This window comes from Penaeus chinensis, chromosome 37, assembly GCF_019202785.1.
Source record: "Penaeus chinensis breed Huanghai No. 1 chromosome 37, ASM1920278v2, whole genome shotgun sequence".
Lineage (NCBI taxonomy): Eukaryota > Metazoa > Arthropoda > Malacostraca > Decapoda > Penaeidae > Penaeus > Penaeus chinensis.
This window is the reverse complement of record NC_061855.1, coordinates 4,479,855-4,497,354: the sequence shown is the minus strand read 5'-3', so window position 1 is coordinate 4,497,354 and position 17,500 is coordinate 4,479,855. Positions and strand designations below refer to the sequence as shown.

Sequence of the window (17,500 nt, the reverse complement as noted above, 5' to 3'; positions counted from 1 at the left end):
CAAATTCCTTCATTATGCTTTCAAATAATACCACTTTAGTGATAATGTAGCAAATCATCCCATCATTTGTCATCCAGTACTGAAGTTAGGGTTAAGACTGCTGATACCTCTGCAGACACAGACATACCCCCACACATCAAATGTACACACATACATAAACTATACACATTAACCCATAAACAAACAACCCCACATCCATACACACACATTTACATGGAATTCTCTTAGTATTTCAATTAAACGAGATTAAAAAATCTTGCCTGTCCACCCAACCCACAAATACCCTCATACTCACTGTGGGATCCGCCCAACTTGGCCGAATGACGCGTGGTGCCAGAAGGAGTGAGCTATGGCCAGCGTCAAGGCTGCAGTCATGTCACTAAGGCAGGACTCCAGCTGTTCCAAGTTCAGCATTGTGAATGGGTCCAGTGTGCCTGCGCCCGGGGTGGCCAAGGTTGGGTGCTGGGGGTATAAATGGGGCAGGAATGTCAAAACAAACAAACACAAACACAAACACAAACACACACTCACACTCACACACCCCACACACATTCACACACTCTCACACTCACACTCCCACACCCACACCAACACACTCATACACTTACACACTTACACACTTACACACCTACACACCCACACACACACTCACACTCACACTCACACTCACACTCACACTCACACTCACACACTCACACTCACACTCACACTCACACTCACACTCACACTCACACTCACACTCACACTCACACTCACACACCCACACCCACACCCACACACTCACACTCACACTCACACTCACACACACACACACACACACACACACACACACACACACACACACACTCACACAAAATTTATCATAGACTTTTCAAAATGGAATACATTTGCCACCCACATTAACCCACCTGGAGAAGGTCAATGATACGGTCATGAACTACAATCCAGTAAGGTTCAGGGAGCCAGGTAAGGATGAGGCCGATGGCATTCACCCACTCGATCATTTCGCCGGTGGGAATGTCGCAATACCTGCAAAAGAGAGCATTATTGGCCACCTGTCAAGACTCGACTTTCTTACTTATAACAATAATCTTTCCATTTTCTGATCTTTACACATTAACAGACAGTGAAAACGATGACGCAATCACAGCATTACAAAATAATATGCAGTTCATTTACAACACTCACAAGATGATAATATACTTCTTCTGTTTCTAGCTAATTACAGAAAGAACAGCTACAGAACAAAGCACATGCTATTTACCCTCGAAGCAGAACATCCATGAGCATGTTGGCTACAATGGTGGGGTTGCTTGGGAGAGCCATCAACTCCACACAGCTGACATGAAGTGCATGAGCTCCACTACTTGAGAATTCGTTGAACCTCCATTCAATCGATGGAAATACTGCTTTTCCTTGCATAGCTGTGACACTTTGTTAAGAAAAATAATTTGGGCAAGGCACAAAAATTAAGTGATACACCTCATATGAAAGGGAAGAACAAGTGGAATTTTTCCTTTTTTAAGGATGTAAGAATGTTTTTATGAAGTAATCATTAACGGTAAAACTCAATTAAAAAGAAAACAAAAACCACAACAGCAGTACATAAATAAATAATATATTTCATTACACAATGTTCCCTCAAATTTTCACAAAAAGTTTCTAGTCTTACAAACCCAGTAGTTATAAAACAAAAACAAAAAACTCAACACAAAACAGCAACTGCAGTAAAGCAGCAATATCATACACAAACATCAAATCCACCAATGAAAAATAAGAACAGCAATTTGTAAAAAGGATACTGTGAACGAGGCGGCGAACCAGCGACGTGTAGTAGGAGAGGTCAGGATTCCACACAATGTCATCGTGGGGTCTTGCCAGGTACTGATGGTAGGCCTCAGTGAGTGCCCAGCCCTGGGGATGGATCTCCTGCTGGGACATGATGACAGCCACCACCAGGCGCCGCTTAAGGATGGGGCGCTCACGGAGCTTGCTCTCATAATAATGGAATGTGTTGTAAAGGTAGGTGATGGGACGGTCTGGAATGAGAGTTAGAGGTCATGCAACTTACTAAGAGATATACACAGATATAAAAACAAACACTCTTTCACACAAGCACTCACTTAAGCATCCACAAATATATGTAAACATGCACACAAAAACAACCATTCCCTCTTCTTTCTATGTATCTGTCTATATACTATTAGCTGGGGCACAGTATATAAAGAATGATATATACCATGGAATTTGTAGAGCATTCCCAACCTCTCGAGTATAGTTTCAAGGTTCTTGTGCACTTGATAAAGTTCTAAGAACCTATGAATGATGATGTCCAACACCTAGACAGAGAGAAAAAATAATTATACTAAATGTTTAAATGTTTTACATAATTATAGTATATGTACAAGATTTTGACACTAAGACACAAATCCTAAATAATTCTTTATATCCATTCCTCCCAGGTTAGGAAAAAAACATTTTTGAATAAATAATAAAAAGGCTCACCATAACCTCAAATTCATGTATTATAAAAAAAAAATAGTCATCAAGAAGTAACAAATCTTAAATAACTTTAGTAAAATAATAAAAGGAGTGCATTTTAGACCCATTGCTTTCATCAAAAAGCTAAATAGACAAGCAAATAGAGGAAAATAAAAAATCCTCAAAATGTACAGCATTCATTTACAGGAAGCCCCCACTTACCGGGAGGAATCTAAGACAGACGTTACTGCAGTAGATTGGGAGAGTCTGGTACTGTGCTGTGAGGGTTCCTTGCTCTGCTAAGATGCTCTCAGGGGAAAACTTCTCTGGGAACTTGCGGTGGAATGCCATGTGTTTATCGTACCTGTATGTGCATGGTTTTTCATCAATTTATTAATTAATAAATATATTTTATTCTCTAAATGTCTGCACATGTGTTCAGCTTACATGAGTATATCTACAACTAGGCTTTTGTGCTAGAAACAGAAAATCTAATTTCCAAAACATACCAAGCCAAGCTTACCGATTCATGCTAAATTCAGTCCCTAGACAAGATAAGCTGTTTAAGTCCCCACCGTACCCAAAATGCATTTCCCAAACTGTTACCCAGGATAGTGCCACTAATCTGGACAATAAAAACTCACAAGCAAAAGAGACGTACCAGTTATTCTGCCGCCAGTGATCGGGGGAATTCTCCTTGACAAATTCCTGCACACGATTCCTTAGTTCACATGGTTTCAGGAGCAACAGCTGGATGATGAAGAAGCATACATGTGCTTCACTGCCCTCTTGGGTCCGAAGGGCCTGTATATTGAAATGATATTAAGACATCTGCAACACTTTTACAGATAATACCTCTTCTTTAGTATCATTTACTAGCAACATATACAATACATGGATATAATGAAATTCAATTCAGTTGATAAAACAATAACATGAAAATACTAAAAATCTACTTCAAATATTCAACTATCCTATCTCAACAAAAACTAAGATATCAAAAACTATTTGATTTTACCAACTGTAAGGCAACCCAACAAAACAATTGAACCCTCAACCCACCAGACACAGCATGAGTCGATCAATGGGAACGATGTTGTAGACCCAAATGATGGCATTCATCGTCTCCACATACTTTGTCACGTGCTGACCCCCTGCACTGTTTGAGAACTCCAAGACCAGGAAATCACATAAAGTGCGCACATGGGCTGCAAGCTGTCGTGGACCCACACGTTCCAAAACCCTTGAAAGAAATAAGTTGAGACATTGTAATCAAATAATTTATCAAAATTCTTTTAACCTTTCAATTGTCCCTGTTGAGGTATCATGAGAAATAATAAAAACATAATAATTATCACTAGCAATGACAAAGGAATCAATTGAATGTAACCAAACTACTATTTAACCCACTTGTATGCAATGGGAGGCACTCGGTCATTGTCCAAGACCATCTTGAACAGGAGGCAAAGGAACAGAGGAGAGGTGTTGTGCTGAAGCGAGAAGTGGGCAATAATGTCTGTCTCATTGCTCATGGACATCCACTTCCGGTATTCTTCCTCCACAGCTTTCTGGAAAAAAGAGAAAGCAATTTTTTATGAAGTATTTTTCATAAAATATAGACACATACAACTGTGAATACACACCCAAATGCTTGCACACACATCCTCTCCCTTGCACACAAGATCATGCACATGATAACACATGCTCAAGCACTCACACTCACTCACCCATGCACACACACAAATGCACACTCTTACTCATTTACTCACTCAGTCATTAACCAATTGGTACCAAACACAGACATTATACATGGTGGTTGTGTTTTATACATTTTCTTACCAGGTATATCATTATTATAAAATGGCTTCACTAGCACTTAGCCACCAAGGAGTCAGTTACTAGGCTTACTCGTGCTTTTGCACAGGGCATGTATCATGAAGTCCTGGCATCAAGGGGTTATAATCATATTTGGAATTATATCAGTTCTACCAAACACTTTCAAAGCATTACTCAAATACTTCCATCAATAAGTTTAAATGCATTGTCCAGAATTTGCTCAAAACATTCTCTTAAACATATCAGTGGTGTTGGATATTTCTGATGAACAAAACTGTACCTGAGTAGTACAGCAAATGACACCAGATACCAAAGTTTATATAAGGCAGTTATCAGTGTTACTCTGTGCTCTGGGATCCAACTAACAAACAAATATAAGTGTGGAATCACAGATCAATGCTCTAAACTGAATATGTTCAAGCATATTCAGAAAGTCATCAGGCATTGCTTTGTACATATTCGTAGTCTTCAAGTTGTGTGCATATGTCTTTCATAAGTGATCTAAAAGGAAACAACATCAGAAAATTTTTGTTTCAATATGTTACAGTCCATACCTTTAGTGTTTGCATGTTTTCCCTTGGGGCAGCACACTGGTGATAGAAGTCTGCTATGACAGGTGGGAAACACTGAATGGTGTGGTTTGCCCAAGTGTGAGGAGTGTGTGTCATCACCACCTTCAAGAAATCGACACACCACCTTGCCGATTCACCTGTGGTGTCACAGCCTGCAGTTTTGGAAATAATAATAATGTCATGATCTTTTTTGCTATACATACCAAATCATACTATTTATCTATCAATTTCCTTTTCAAAAATGTAAACACAAAATCCATAATGACATATTTACCAGCAAAGCTAATTTAGTTCATGCCTTGCTCCAAATAAAACTACAAAATTAAACTCTACAAAAATAACTATCTACTAAACGAAATCATTGGGTAGTGACGCACATTCTTTACCTGTCACATGCATTGCCCGGGCCATGGTCAGCACAAGGACGCGGTTCAGTTCCTCCGAATCGGTACTTATCAAGTTGGGTTTGGTGTCGGGAGAGAAGAAGCGGGTTAGGCTGGGCATAACTTCCGAGTTTCCTAGGCCGGTAATAAGACGCAGGGCCACACTTTCCATGCTGGAAGAGGCAAGAGAGGGAAAACAAGGGATTTAACACCTCCAGTAAAAGCAGTGGATGGAGAATGTAATTTTAAATGCAAAGAGAAGAAAATGCTTAAAAAGGGAAAAATAATACCCAATTTTTTAACAAATGATGTATATGAATATGCTAGACTAATTGCAAAAAGAAAACAATATATTAAAATGTACCAAATTCTCATTCAATAGACTACTACTAGTCAATAATTTCAACTACCTACGCTGTTCATATTTTGATCATAAGATCCACACAACAAATATAAAAAAATTAAAAGTAAATGCACTGATAAGATTCAAATTCCTAACCCATTAAAACCATAATTTTCTTTTAAAAATTTGTTTAATGAATTAATTAACTACCTAAGAGAGAAAACTTTAAATAAGTTACTTTTGTAAAAGACACCATAATTACATATCATATGCATAATTATATGATATATGTGAAGAACATATGCCAGGACCTTGACTATGAACAATTGAAAGGATCATCATCATCATCATTATGGAGCTAACGCCGGCAGGGGCGCATAGCCGCATCCACCCTCCGCTTCCACCTACGAGGATCCCTCATGGCGAGCCGCCAGGCAGGGGCCCGGCCCATCTCTAGTTCCTCACGACAGGTTTGATCGATTTGCCCAAGCCACGACCTTCTCGGTCGTCCCACAGGCCTCCTCCACCCAGGGTTGTCTCGGACAGAGACAACCTGATGGGCAGGATCATCCTGTGGGAGTCGAGCCAAGTGGCCATATAGCCTGAGTTGGCGATCACGGATTGTGCAAGTAACAGGTCCTGTACCGGTCTCACGGTGCATCCGTTGGTTGGACACATGGTCCCGCCAACTGTACCCCATGATCCGGCGCAAGGATCTGTTACAAAAGGCATCAAGACGAGATTCCAGAGCACAAGATAGTGTCCAAGTTTCACTACCATAGAGTAAAACTGGCAGTATCAGGGCCTTGAAAACACGTAACTTGGTCCTTCTGCACAGGTACCGACATCTCCAAATACTCTTGTCGAGAGATTTCATGACCCCTGCTGCCAGGCCAATCCGTCTACTGACTTCTTGGTCTGACAGCCCAGAGTCGTGAAATGCACTACCGAGGTATATAAAGCTCTTTGTGACTTCGATGTTTTCCCCGCAAGCATGTATCGACTGTACAGGGTCTCCTAGCAGGCCCCCAAAATCCTGGATCTTGGTCTTGGTCCAGGAGACCTCTAGCCCCAGGGGCTTCGCTTCATTGCTAAATGCATCAAGAGCCGCTACAAGGGTTTCCAGAGATTCAGAGAGTACGGCAACATCATCAGCAAAGTCAAGGTCTGTAACCTTGATATTGCCCAGAGTTGCTCCACAGTGACTTTGGACAGTAGCTCTACCCAGTATCCAATCCATGCAAGTGTTGAAAAGTGTTGGTGCAAGAACACAGCCTTGCCTCACCCCTGAACTAACAGGGAAGAAGCTCGACAGGCCCCCACCACACTTTACAGCACTTTCAGTGCCTGTATACAGGTTTGCTATTAGTCCAATAATCCTTATTGGAATTCCTCTTAGTCTCAGGATCTCCCAGAGAGATTCGCGATGCACCGTGTCAAACGCCTTCTTGAGATCGATGTAGGCTGCGAGCAGCCCACGTCCGAACTCACGACGGCGTTCTATAATGATTCGAAGCGCCAGGATGCGGTCTATTGTGGACTTACCACGAGTGAAACCAGATTGCTCCGGTCTTTGGTGCCTCAACAGGTGGTCCCTGATACGTCTCAGTAAGATGTGTGCGAGTACCTTGCCTGGTACACTGAGTAGTGTAATGCCTCGGTGATTGCTGCAGTCCCACCGATCCCCTTTCCCCTTCCAGAGAGGGATGACCACACCCCTCAGCAGGTCAGGGGGAAAGGTACCAGTCTGCCAGATGGCAGACAGGACTGCATGCAAGCCCCTTGCCATAGGTTCTCCACCAGCCTTTAACAATTCGGCTGGGATGCCACAGACACCTGCTGCTTTACCACTCTTCAGCTTGGAGATCGCCCCCCTGATTTCGGTCAGGGAGGGTGGATCCTCGCTGATGGGTGGATCTGGCAGAGGAGTCTCAACATTACCCGCATCCATGTTAACTGTTGGTGGATCAACCTTATACAACTGCTCAAAATACTCAGCCCAACGCACACGCACCTCATCAGGATCTGAGATTATCTGGCCACTTGCTGAGCGGACTGCAGCCGTCTGTGAGGGGGGCTTGGAGTTCAGCTTTCTCAGAGCTTGGTAGGCAGGACGAAGGTCATTTACAAGGAAATGGCTTTCGACCTCCTCTGCAAGACTACTGATAAACTGTTCCTTATCCCTTCTCAACAGTGACCTAGTCCTGCGCACCAGAGAGCGGTGCAAAGTGCGATCCCCTGACAGTCGAGCCGCACGACAAGCATCTGTGGCTTCCAGCGTCTCCTGCGAGATGGAATTCTGTCTTGTTCTTGGGCGTTCACCAATGGATTCCTGAGCTGCATCAAGTGTTTCACGCTTGAAGGTATCCCACATAAGAACAGGGTCTGTCTGGCCCTCGAGTGCTGTGAGACGACCAGAGATAGCCTCGGCAAACCCCCGGGTACACTCGTCCTCCCTCAATCTGTCCAAATTAAACACCCTAGGGTGTTCATTTGGGCGGCGGGGGGTTTTAAAGTGGACCCGGAGAGTAGCCACCACTATTCTATGGTCAGTTCCACAGAACTCAGCGCTTCGATATACCCTGCAGTTCTGGAGGATCCTCCATCGAGTGCTAACGAGGATGTGGTCGATCTCCTTGGCCACTCTTCCTGTATCGCTGTACCAAGTCCAGCGATGCGGGACAGAACGCTGATACCAGGAGCCAGAAATCCTCAATTTCTGGGACCTAGCAAAGTCACGGAAAAGGAGGCTATTCTCACTGCCAGCATCAGCTCCTGAGCCATGAGGACCGACAGACATCTCGTAGCCAGCTCGATCACAGCCGGATACCGCATTGAAGTCGCCCAGCACAATACGAATATCTCGCCGAGGACATCTGTCTGCCACAGATGCAAGTTTGGCGTAAAACATCTCTTTCACCTCATTGAAAGGATGTGAAATGTAAATATATATATATATATAATAATAAACATACTTGACATGAAATTACAGTATTTGGTATATAAATTCAAACTAAGATGGCAAATGTACTTGTACCACCTACAAACACACACAAATATAAATGAATAAACAAAGATGCCAAACAGTCAAAAGGGATAAAACAGACACGCACCACAGATGCAGCTGCGTCATCTGGGTCATGGTGTTGAGAGGTACGGCCGCCAGGTGGTGCAGGGTGGAAAGCAGCTGCACTCGGTACTGTGGTGGGGAGTGGTGGATGCGGTAGATGAACATTTCTAGGAGCGCATGCAGGAGGCTCCACACGTGACTCTTGAATACCAGAGGCAGAATGTTGTCTGTTGAGAAAGGAAGGATGAAGGAAAAAGAATTGTGACTTTTGATGCACCGAGGCTGAAATGTTGAGTATTCAGAGTGTATTACAAGAGCAAAGGATGATATCTTGAATTAGCTGAAAAAGTTCTTTTCTACTGAAAATAACAATCATTCTAGATTTCTATATTAACTCGGGTAACTTAAGATTCTAAACACTGTTGTATGAAGACAGACTTAAACAGGTTATAGCTAGGAGAAAGAAATCATTACTTACTAATAAATGTCTTAATTCCAATGCTTTCTATCTCGGTGTACACAAGCAGTCTTGCATAGGTTTCTATTAGCGCAGGTGCAAGTGCAACACCTGATTTGTGTTGTGCTTGTTTATTTATATGCTGCGGAATATTAAAAAATCAATTAAAATCGTTACTGGCAGCTAAGGAACTGCTTAAAGGAAGTAAAGACATATGAAAAATAAATAAATAAATAAACAATAAAATGTCATACAACATCTACACCAACTTTCAATTAACAACTATTTTTTATGAAACACTAAGACCATGATGAGAAATTTTAAAACCCATACCTGCCCAATATTGTGTATGAGACTCATTTTGACATGAACTGTTAGGGAGTCAAGGAGTGTCATGGAGAGTGGGGTAGTACTGCCCAGGGCCACACAGTTTATTCCTGGCATTGGAACTGTCGACTTTTGGTTTCCTTGGATACTTTCGGAGAGTGTTAGTATCGGCCGTTGGAAATATTCCTGTTCAGAAAAGGGAAGTAAATTTGTTAAGCATAAGTTGAGTTCTTAAACCATTGCCACCAGAGATGGTATGTATGTACATGGCATATCCACTGTGATTTTAGTGTATTAATTGTGTTTAACCTTTTTCCCCAATTTATGGAAGTATCATTTTTATATTTTTCATTGCTCTTGGTATTGTTAATATTATAATAATCATAAATGTCAATAATAATAACAATGATGATGATAATGATGATGATGAACAGAACTAGAAAATATTCTTTCCTGGAAACCCAAGGAAAGGGGAAATCATGAGAAGTTACATCGGCCTATGAAATGACTCCTTGATGGCTGGGAACTTGTGTAAACACATCTCACAAAACAGACCTACAGTGAACATTACATGCTCCTGGTAGCAATGGGTTAATAACCAGCTATCTAAGATATATACATTACTTATACTTATAACTACTTAATAATGTCATACCTTATACCTTATCTAGAGCACTTTTAAGTACAATTAATGGGAAAAAAAAAAAAAAAAAAAAAAAATGAAAAAGACTAGTTATTCTAAGATGATGCAGTAACAAATTTTTCCTCACCTGATTGGTAGAATATGCATTGACCAGCAAAGCAATTCTGTAGTCTGGTGTTGCTCCAGCAGTCATTAATGGCAGTTGTGGATTATGTGCAAGGCTTTGAAGAAATCTGGATGGAGAGAACACACATATTTGAGTATTTGGATTTGGATAATGTTATAGAATGTAACATTTTCCACCTATTCAAAACACACACACACACAAACACCCCCACACCCCCACACCCCCACTCCCACACCCACACCCACACACACAAAAACTTTAAATGTACATACAATTTATTCCTCCCAAACAAATCATTCCCTCCTAAGCTTAACAAGCAAAACTACAGTAAGGACCCAACCTAAAGCTACAACCCCACACACAACAACCAAGGCAACACACTCATTATGATTCTTGAAGACAGGAGGAAGCATCCGCGGCGTCTTGATGTTGTCGGTCTGTGCTTTCTTTAGGATGTGCATGAGAATACACATGGCTGACATCTGCAGGGCGCATCGGGAGTCTGTGTAGTCGGGATTGGGCAGCGGCTCATTCTCAGGGTAGAGCACCTCTGTGGGAAGGGACAGAGAAACGTGAGAACAGGGATTGGTTGCTCGAGGTTAGAAATTATACTTGAAAAGTAAGCATAAGAATATGCATAAATAAGAGGAAAAAAAGGTAAATATATGTGTGTGTGTGTGTGTGTGTGTGTGTGTGTGTGTGTGTGTGTGTGTGTGTGTGTGTGTGTGTGTGTGTGTGTGTGTGTGTGTGTGTGTGTGCATATATATATATATATATATATATATATATATATATATATATATATATATATATATATATACATATATATTATATATTTATATATACATTTATATAAATATATATACATATATAAATATATATACATATATAAATATACATATACATATATTTATATATACATATATATAAATATATATACATATATAATTATATATATAAATATATTTATATATACATATATATATATAAATATATATATATATATATATATATATATATAAATTATATATATAGATAAATTATATATATAAATTATATATATATCTATATATATATATGGATAGATAGATAGATAGATAGATAGTCATAGATATACAGTTATAGGTATATACATAAAAACAGATAAAACTACAATTAAACATACATATATATATATATATATATATATATATATATGTATATATATATATATATAGATGAATATATACACACATCCACACATATACATCATATAACAACAACAACAACAATAATAGTAACAATAAAATTATAATAAATATCAATATTCACAGTATTATTCTTACCAATAATTCTAATAATACCAGCAAATAAAAATAGTTAGCATAATAATGTTAATAATAACTATAAACCAACCTATGACAATAACTATAACCAACCTATGACAATAACTATGAACATGATTAAGAAAATTCTAACCCTGCTAATAACTGCAATTCTAACAAACACACGACCACCATCCCTGTCAGGAGGGGGATGCCTTACCAATGAGCCTCAAGATAGGGAGGAAGTCCGAGAAAGGGTTCTTCTGAATGCTCCCTGACAGGAACTGCAGCAGCACCCACATGAGGTGGTCCCTGCCTCGGTTAGAGCCCTTGCTCTCCAGCTGGAAGAGACACGTTTAGTACTTGTTAGGAGGTTGTTGTCAAGTTTCTCTGGAAGTGTTTAGAATTTTGGTCTTCTTATTTTAATCTCTGATAGTCTAGGTTTCCTTATCTGAATTAGTATTACAAAGATGACCTTTAACCCAATGGCGACGGGTCACGCCTATAGGCGTCATAACAATACGCCCGAAATGTGGCGTGCTGCTGTCCGCCGCGACGGTGCGCCAAAGCGCCCCGAGGCAATGATTTGGCTTGATGTACCGAATTCACGCGCTCAGAGTCGGCGCGTTGCCGCGGTTCGCCAGAGCGTAGATTTTTTTTTAATTATCTATACCCGTCGCCAATGGGTTAAAATAGATTGAAATAGAAAATATCTGTTGTAAAGAAATCAGAGGTAGCTGTCAAATAAATTTCAAAGAAGAAATTAAAAAAAAAAAACATTCTGTAACTGTCACAACCAATATTGGAGCAGATTAAACAAATAATCTTCTTTTGAGTTTATATATAGACTATGTATAAAAATTTCACATCTCTGTATCCCAAGGCCATGTCTCCCTACCTTGGCATGCAAGCCCATGACTAAACATGGGAATGAAATAAGCTGGAACAAGACAAAGTGGATCAGCAGTGACGACAGGTGTGTACAGGTGCACAGATGGTGGTCAGGCGTTGCAACAGCCGTGCCACTGCTGGGAGAAGCACTTGGCGCACCTCCAGTCAGAGCATCACTCCGGCTAAAGTCATCCAGCGCTGAGACCATCAGTTCAACCAGTTGTTCCTCAAGAGCATTGCAGCGTTGCTTCTGCTATACAAAAGGATATGTAGGTGAAAGGTAACAAGAATGATTTGCTGGGCTTCATTATTATCTACCACAAAAAGAGAACTGGTAAAGGAAATAGATGTGTCTAGTATCAATAGATGAAAAATAAGAAAACAAAAACAAAACAGAAGCACCAGCATTACAAAAAATAAAATTACCTCTACAACACCTTACAAAAACATCTCATTCATCACTCTATTCTCGCTTTTCCCTACCTTTTTCTGGATGTCGATCACAGCGTAAACCATCTCCCGGGAATATGGCTGCCTAAGGATGTACCGCAAAAGCCCAGGCTGAGCCTCTAGGAGCTCAGGACTGTATGGTAGAGCTCCCTTTAACTGGAACTTGAGTGTCAGGGAGTCCAGCTTCCAGGAATTGATTGAGGGGCTGTTTTGACCTGTAGGGTAAGAGCGATCAGTATGGATGCATGAAGAGACTACCAAATGATCTAAGAAAATTAGAGGCACAAAATGCACATCAACCAACAGGAGTTATTGGTGGGAATGGCATACTGACAAATGTTCCTTCAGTTCCAGTTGCCACTTCCTCATAACCATCTGACCAAACTACAACTTTTGACATTGTTCCACATGCTCCTTTCACCCAGAATGAAACAACCTGATGGGCAAGCTCATCCTCTTAGAATTGTGTGAAGTCCCCATTGCACAAAACTTTACTGACCTACATCATGTGAGTAATAGGTCTCACAATGAAATCTTTGACAGGACACACAATCTTAATAGAAAATACAGCAAACCATAACTCTGGGGCAAACAACAGAGTAGAGTTTCCAACCCCATAAAGCAAAACTGGCAATATCTTTTTCACCAGGGACTTCTATCAAGAGACTTCATGACTAGTTCCTAAATCTGTTCCTAATACAGTATGATGCTCATCAACAATATGATACTTATAATGTCAAGGTCTGTGATTTTATTATGCAGATATGCATCCTCCATACCTAACAGCACTTTTCAGTAACTGCATACATCATTATTAACTCCAAGAACCAACAAGGCTAATGAGTGTTTAACTTTTAAGTGACTGTTTCTTCCTGATGACAAGAGTCAGGGCCAAACAAGTTAACAACTGCTTAGCATGCATAATTTAGAGGAGGCTATGTAACATATGACATGATGGGATATCAATTTGGTACGGGTGATAGATATGCCATGATGTGACCAGACATCATCAATCATTAATGGGTTAGGAGAAATAAAAAGATGACTACAGAAGGATTAATAACTTCACCAAAAGCTAACAAAATGTTTGATGAACATACCAGAATGTTCCACAATAGGTCGCAATTTAGGCCTCCCCACAATTGACAACATCTGAGCTGCTCTACGGAACTTGTCAATAAAATCTGTTAGGAGTGACGACATACTCTGTAAAGAAAGTAAGAAAAAGGATATTTAAAAAAAAGTCAGATTCCTGATTCCAAAGAAAAACAAAACATGCCAATGATTTATTATTCAATTTATCTACAATAAACATTTTCAAACTTTTAACATTTTGACTAAAACTTGGCAAGGCTAAGGTGCAAAATTATGTGCTGTTCAGAACCTAGGCTACTGTCTGGCTCATGGTCAGGCCTTAAGGATATATCCCAGCTACTGGTTCGTGAACTCACAACGTGAAAAAATGTCACCCAACATTGGTGACCTTTTTAGCCAGACATGACAGAACATCAACTAGCAGAAATGGGTTAAGAGGAAAATTCCTTCACAAAACAAACACATCTGACAAAAATCTTCACAAGGACTCCAAGACAACAAAACAAAGAGAATCAGCCTGGTTACTCACCCAGTGTGGCCAATTTTTGTAGTCTGGATACAACTTAAGGAGCTCATTTACAATAAAGTAGCCCGGCAAGAGGGACGCATTGCGGTCAAAGATCAAGCCCATTACACCAAGAAGGGCTTCAACAAGGTGGAGCTGCGATCTCCGCAGGTTTGTGGGGAGCTGCCTAGCTCTGTCGAGACACATCTGGAAAAGTAATAATGGTAAGTCTGCATCTCCTTAAACTACTTACAGATTGATTGGTAAAGCACACTGCTCTTCTAAGCTCGATCATTTTATTTTTCTATTTAAATTCTATTATCATTCTGAGTGCAGAACAGAAAAAAAAGGAAAAAAAAAGAAAAAAGAAGTAGAAGAAGAAATGAAGTTAAATAATTTACATCATCATATATCAAAATTCACTTGGACACTGGCATTCTTACCTTCATTATTTCACGGACACCTTTGTAGTCGACTCCGCTGATGATCTTTTTGATGAGACCAAATGCCATGAGCCAAAAAATGTCATGGTCTGTCTTGAGGTTTTCGTCGGCAAGGAGACATATGCAGACAACCCTAAAATAAAAACTTATTAATACCGAATCATTACCCGACAAAAGCCTAAAATATCAATGATTATAGGTGAGACTCTATTCAAAAACACATTTACCCAATATACAAATACAAAAAGATACTGCTAACAAAACTCTCACCAAGTTTGAGAGACAACCACAACAATGTATGTAATGCCCTCTACGCTCTAAGAAATTGGCTTCCAAATTTAATTCATTCACAACTAGACTAACTGGCTCCCCAATTTAATCAATGATCAACTAACTCATGAAGATACTAAAACATAAAAAACTTACTTTGGTGAGACTGCATTTGTGTTTACCAGATTGAGCAAGATGGAGGCAAGAAAATGCGCACGGTAGCAATTATTCTGACAAGACAGGACCGATACTATAGCCCGCACTCCAGCTTCTTGTATACGAGCTGTTGCCTCATTCGTTGTATTACTAGAAGAAAAAGTAAAAGTTATCTTCCTTAATCTATATTTCCTTTACCTTTCTGTACATTGTATATTACATATATATATATATATATATATATATATATATATATATATATATATATATATACATATAAATGTATATATACATATATATACATAAATATATATACACACATATATATATACATATAGACATACATATATACATATTTTACATATGTGTGTGTATGTATATATATATATATATATATATATATATATATATATATATATATATATATATATATATATATTTAAATATATATATATATATATATATATACATACATACATATATATAAATTTATATAATATATATGTATATATATAACATATATATATTTGTATATATATGTATATAATATTATATATATATATATATATATATATATATATATATATATACATATATATTTAAATATATATATATATATATATATATATATATATATATAACATTATATATATATTTAAATATATATATATATATAAATATATATTACATATTCCTATATATATATATATATATATATATATATATATATATATATATATTTAAATACAGTATATGTATTCATACACTGTATATAGACTATAGGTATATATTTATACATATAAACTTAAAAAAAAAAACATTTCATAAATACATTGTTTGCAGATTGGTCTGAGACCCCCTTTGTACATGAATATTTATTTTAGAAAATGGAAAAAAAAAAATGCTGATTCCAATACATACCCCTGTGTTTTGGCAGCCTCAGTGCCTTTTTGTGCATCAGACCCAGCATTTGTCCCAGAAGTTTCTGAAGATTCTGAGAATACTCTCTGGATGTCAGCACAGACCGTCATCAGACGTGTTGAGTCTTTTTCTGTTGGGTTTACTTCTAGAAGATTAACCAGTGCTTCCTGAAGGACATCCACTTTCTATAATGAAAAGGAATTAATGAATTTTCTTAATCAGTCTCACTCTCTCCCTGCTAATTTCAGCCTGCCTGGTCTGAACACTTTTGGAATATCTTTAATCAGAAAAAAGTTGCCAAAACAATCTTATTATTCAATAAGCAAATCAATTACTTAATTAAAGAGAAACATGTGACACATCCAAAAACAAAAAACAAAGAAAAAAAACATTCTTTCCTGCTGCCAAACGTCGTATAATGAGCATGAAGTTACTATACAAAGATTCCAGTACTTATGCTGAAGACATGTACGGTAATGCCACAAATAAAAAAAAAAAAAACATCGCAGAATGTGCCACTCAAAATGTGGTGTGCGGCTGTACGCCGCCGCAGTGCACCAAAGCGCTAAAAGGCGGTGATTCGGCTTGATGTACCAAACTCCCCCGTGCTCTAAGTCGTCGCGTTGCCATTGGTCGCCAGAGCGTAGAGTTCTTTTTTAAATTTTATTTACCCGTCACCAAGGGGTTAAATACAGATTTCAGAAAACTTCATTAGATTCTGTGTCCAGGAGGCTTTCTTCAAACCATAAATCTCTGGAAAATCAATTTTTGAAACTGGTATTAACCATGCCTATTATCAATTCTACATCAATTGCTGCACCTAAAAAAATATTAGTTTACATAAATTTCACAGACTGACCCACATCTATCACACTGAACAGTAATTTTTTTGCTTTTTGCACAAAGGCAATAGTTCTTCAGTTACACATGAGGATTTTCTTTTTTATAATTCATAAAGAGCACCATCATAATTCTTTTCAATATGGACGCACTCATTCATGTCAAAAATTTTCAACAATTTAACTCTACAATGACGATACCAGAAATCTCTGGGTGTTATTCGTTCCATTGACTTCTGGCAACCGTTCAGCCCTTTGGCCGGGAAGTCCAATTAGCGTAGCAGAACTTTTTGCCATACTCGTCATGATGAGTTGCTTTTTCATGACAGCTGTAGGTGTGCCAGGCTGAGTGGGGTTGCCCCTGCAAAAATTGTTTTCACCTTGGTA

General features: G+C 38.8%; 1 protein-coding gene across 4 annotated transcripts in view; it reads right to left on the bottom strand.

Moving 5' to 3' along the window:
• LOC125045610 (mediator of RNA polymerase II transcription subunit 23-like) overlaps positions 1-17,500 on the bottom strand; it is a 20,053-nt gene that overhangs the window by 1,904 nt on the left and 649 nt on the right. Inside the window, exons 2-25 of one of the 4 annotated variants that reach the window (XM_047642984.1) lie at positions 16,275-16,459; positions 15,354-15,503; positions 14,928-15,060; positions 14,509-14,691; positions 13,985-14,090; positions 12,918-13,099; positions 12,442-12,687; positions 11,764-11,884; positions 10,621-10,789; positions 10,240-10,345; positions 9,476-9,655; positions 9,164-9,284; positions 8,729-8,912; positions 5,267-5,445; positions 4,872-5,041; positions 3,892-4,049; positions 3,544-3,724; positions 3,143-3,285; positions 2,704-2,845; positions 2,240-2,339; positions 1,803-2,039; positions 1,265-1,424; positions 909-1,029; positions 296-462 (exon numbers count right to left, since the gene is read on the bottom strand). In XM_047642984.1, coding sequence (XP_047498940.1) covers positions 296-462; positions 909-1,029; positions 1,265-1,424; positions 1,803-2,039; positions 2,240-2,339; positions 2,704-2,845; positions 3,143-3,285; positions 3,544-3,724; positions 3,892-4,049; positions 4,872-5,041; positions 5,267-5,445; positions 8,729-8,912; positions 9,164-9,284; positions 9,476-9,655; positions 10,240-10,345; positions 10,621-10,789; positions 11,764-11,884; positions 12,442-12,687; positions 12,918-13,099; positions 13,985-14,090; positions 14,509-14,691; positions 14,928-15,060; positions 15,354-15,503; positions 16,275-16,459 — 3,824 coding nt within the window. The remainder of the gene's footprint in view (positions 1-295; positions 463-908; positions 1,030-1,264; positions 1,425-1,802; positions 2,040-2,239; positions 2,340-2,703; positions 2,846-3,142; positions 3,286-3,543; positions 3,725-3,891; positions 4,050-4,871; positions 5,042-5,266; positions 5,446-8,728; positions 8,913-9,163; positions 9,285-9,475; positions 9,656-10,239; positions 10,346-10,620; positions 10,790-11,763; positions 11,885-12,441; positions 12,688-12,917; positions 13,100-13,984; positions 14,091-14,508; positions 14,692-14,927; positions 15,061-15,353; positions 15,504-16,274; positions 16,460-17,500) is intronic. The other 3 variants (XM_047642987.1, XM_047642985.1, XM_047642988.1) reach the window with 3 other exon arrangements.